This window comes from Pundamilia nyererei, unplaced genomic scaffold (genome assembly GCF_000239375.1).
Source record: "Pundamilia nyererei isolate P.nyererei 1_Seehausen unplaced genomic scaffold, PunNye1.0 scaffold00031, whole genome shotgun sequence".
Taxonomy (NCBI): Eukaryota; Metazoa; Chordata; class Actinopteri; order Cichliformes; family Cichlidae; genus Pundamilia; species Pundamilia nyererei.
Window position 1 is genome coordinate 3,221,256 of NW_005187432.1, and position 4,060 is coordinate 3,225,315.

General features: G+C 39.7%; 1 protein-coding gene across 1 annotated transcript in view; it reads right to left on the bottom strand.

The window, feature by feature from the left end:
• Positions 1-4,060, bottom strand: part of LOC102192005 (guanine nucleotide exchange factor VAV3-like) — a 49,725-nt gene that overhangs the window by 22,974 nt on the left and 22,691 nt on the right. The window contains exon 14 of the mRNA XM_013909772.1: positions 1,274-1,383. Coding sequence (XP_013765226.1) covers positions 1,274-1,383 — 110 coding nt within the window. The remainder of the gene's footprint in view (positions 1-1,273; positions 1,384-4,060) is intronic.

A 4,060-nucleotide genomic window follows, 5' to 3' on the forward strand; every position in this document is an offset into this window, starting at 1 on the left:
ACTACGTTTGTATGAGTGGGCGTCTCAGTAGTGGGAACAATTTTCTTCCTGTTTACTCAAATACAATTCATTCTTAATAATTTCCTCATCAACTAAACAGAGCAACTTTGTTGGGGAAGAACAATCTTTAGTTTATTCCTTCAGCTGATTGAAATAAAAGCAATTTTACCTACAGTGCACGCATCCGAATAAATGAAGAGGACTTGAATGAGACAAGACAATTCTAATTTTGATCTGCATGTGTGCATCTGCACCATGAGAGGTGGAAACATGAATAGCAGGAATAGGCAGCCTTTCTGGAACGTGAATAAACACACAAAACATTTTTGTATTAAACACGCCATCCAGAAGCCACTTAGACTGAGTGCTCCCATAAGTGAGTCCTTCATCAAAAGCCCACATCCTCTTAGGTAGGTACAATTTTCACTTTTTGAATTGGCCCCTTCTGGTGTCATTACTCAATGCACAGAGGCACAAGTCGCTGTTTTCAGGTGCAAACCCTGCCCGTGCGGCAAAACAGTTTTAAACCTGGGGTGAAAATGGATACAGCCTTTTCTTTTAAATTTTGGAAATTACACATTCAGTTTTTAGTGCCAGGGGCTTAATGATAATGGAAGTGTAGAAATTCATACGTCACTGCATAAAGTTTAAGTTCAAGGAAAGACAGAGAAGTACTAAAACTGCACATTGTGTACTGTACAATTTGCATTGCTGGTACAGTAAACATATCAAGAATACTTTCACCGAGAAGTGTATTTAGAAAGGCCACAGCATACAGTTGGGTTTCACATATATATACAACCCCAACAAAAAAACATTTGTTCAGTCAGAGTGTGATGTCAAAACAAGACAGTATTCTTCCAAATCAACATAAAATAGGATGTGGATGGGATATCTGCCCGCAAAAGCTTCCTACTGTTACAAAATAATATGAAAGATATATCTCCATAAAGCACTGATTTGAAAAACCATCGAGGCAGAGTGACTTCTTTGTAGTTCTGCAGCTCTCTGGAACAGTTTATGTGCAGCTGTATATGTGTGTGTGAGTGTGTTATCTTACTGTTGTCAGCAGTGTGTGCTTGGTAACAGCTAAGACCTGATCAAACAGTGCACATGAAAGAGTCAACACCTCTTTTGGCCTTGGAATAACACACATGCAAACAAAGACAAATAAACAGCGTACACACCCACGCATAAGACCAGTGTGATTACGTGTCTGCAGCACGGCTACCAAACTGTCACCGCTGTGGTGTTCATGTCTCTGTATACTTACATGGCCATTTCAAACTGATCCAGCCACTTCTTCTTCAGCTCTCTGGTCTTAAAAAAGAGTTCAAAGCCCGTGTGCCCCTGCTGGTGTGTCACATAGAACCCGTAGCACCACTGTGGGGTTCAAGAAGAAGGAAATAATCAAATTCACTAGTGTGTTTTGTTTTCTTTTTCTTTCTGATGCATTTTGGGTGCAGAAGCATTTATGTGTGGGGCTAAACTGACTAAATGTATACAGGAATAATTACCTCACAGAATCAACACTTTCGTGGCGGGGGACACAGTAGTTTGGTTGGTGAAAATCTTTCTTCACAGCAAGAACAAACTTTTCATCTATGTCATAAATCCCCAATACCATGACAGGTTGTTGCAATGTAGTTATCCATTTAACTGTAAATAGTGCATCGTGCTCTGTAATTGGGATGGATGCATTGTCTGAAATACCAGAGAATGACTACTGAGCTACTGGCTGTTAAAACAGCTGAATAAAAACCTTCAGGGAAAATAAAATACACCCAAGTAAACTCTGAGTGACTCCATCCGATGCTGTTGTTTTACTGGTTATCATATATTCCAGTTTGTGAGTTTGTATTCAAGTTAGGAATGCAGATGCCCACACGGTCTTTTGTCAAGCTGAAATTATTGTTTACCATACGATAATAATAAAATAGCGCTTCATTTTTGGAAAACATGTTTATAGGCCTTTTTTTCTTTTTTATGAAAAAAACAGGACAATTTTTACATTATTAAATATGAAACTCAAGTCGAGAGACAGTCACCTTAGCTTCAGTTAGTCTACACTAATTTTTTAATTTAGACTATAATTCAATTCAATTTACTTATATGCCATCTGCTGCAACTATAGTTCTGACTATACATTCATACAGTACTTTAGAAACCAATGCAGGCACAGTGACACCGTCTGCACATTGACAGACCTCGGGGGTCCAAACCTGCCCAATAAAGTCCTTGGGGCCCCTCTAGTGAGACCAGTGACACTTGAGTTGTAAGTTACACAAACCCATACAAAGTGGCAATGAAAAACTAAACTCATTTTGCTGATAAGCTGCAGTGTGAGTTCAATCGATTCAGCTCCCAGTAGTTGCTTCTGAGTGAGGACGATGGGCAGGTCAGACTTTGAGAACTACCCATTATCTCGCTTTAAAACTAGCTTGTGAAGCTGTTTCACTCAAAAACTACAAATACGTTGGAAATGTGTTGAGGACACTGTGTGCTCACAGTCGTTGGTGATTTCCCTGATCCATTTCTGCACCTACAGAAAATGTCTCTCTTTTCTTTTTTCTATTTTGCCTCTGCAATCAAAGACAACCATGTTTGCACTGTTATAACTATAGCTACATTTATCTATGATTGTACTGCATGTATGTGCCAGTGCAAGTACAAGTGCAATTTTTTTGTTTTCATGAAAAAGCAAAGTCACTTGAGCCAAATGCCCCCCCTGTCAAAGTTGCCTGTCCAGTTCATGTGGTCTGTTGCCAAGCTTGCACATGCAAGGAAACCTCCTGCTGTGAAGTGACAGTGCTAACCACTGCAACCAGAAGTGCTACAGACACAGTGCTTCTAGTGTATGTGATAAGTCGATCAGGATTAGCTTCATATCTGCCATACAGACATAAGAGTGGTGCCTGTACTGCAGTATAGGGGAAATAAAATAAACCCATTCACCAAAATGCCAAATTCTTCCTTTATTGTTCCATCACACACGAGCCATGTCTAAAGAAAATAAGCACATTAAGAAATGGGTGCTATTCCTCGTCCGTCACCAGCATTTATGCCTTGTATCTGACCAAGACAACTAAGGGCTTACTGAATCATGGTAATCTCAAAATATCTAAAATACAGTCTGGGTTTAATTTTATTTAGCATCATTTTGAACCACCTTGTAATTTGTAATCTTGCCAATCACACATTTCTTTTAGTTCAAACAATGACATGACAAGATAGACAAAAAGAGGAAGACCACAGAGAAAGGTTTAGAGAAGCAGTGACAAGAGGACAAGCAGATTGTTGGTGTGACAGAAGAGAAGAAGATGATGAAGGTGGAGAAGAAAAAGACAAAGAATGACAAGGCAAAAAGAAATGCAGACACCACCCTTCTAACATAAAGCCATAACGCTTTTATAAGTCTCCACTGACGTCTTTGTGCCAAGATGGCTGCCACCAGCCTCACAGATCAGTGCATCAAGAGAGCAGCAGCAATAAGATTTTAACACGTGCTCTGCACAGAGAGTACTGAATGACTTAAGCTGTGTTAACATTGAGACGGAGCGTTCTAATCTGTTTTAGAGAAACTAGAAAGCTTCGGAAAGTCCTAAATTTCAGAACATAACTTCTAGGCCAGAAACCAGCCAGCTCTACCAGATCTTGACCACGTCTTCTGAATTTTAAACTGACAACTGTTTGCTTGTTGTCTTTAGAAGCATATTCAATTAACCAGCTATCCTCAAATGCATTTTTTCAACCACTAGCTACTAAATAGCTCCACAGCAGCACTTTCAGTTTAAGTGCCTTGCCCATGGGTCCATTAAGGGACTTTTTAAATCATTTCCCAAACCTCTTGGCTTTTTCAAGTCTAATCTGCTTCAGCTGATTGTATCATATTTAATAACAGAAAAAGTGGTTGGGCTTTACCTGTCTGTGACTGGCTCTGAAAGTCCTGAGAGTTTCTGAGTGTTAAATCATTGATAACCGTGAGGGTGCTCGGTGGTCACAGCGCTCAATGAAATCTACCAAAAAATGGGCTGTAGCTTTAAATGGCCTCGGAGGATTG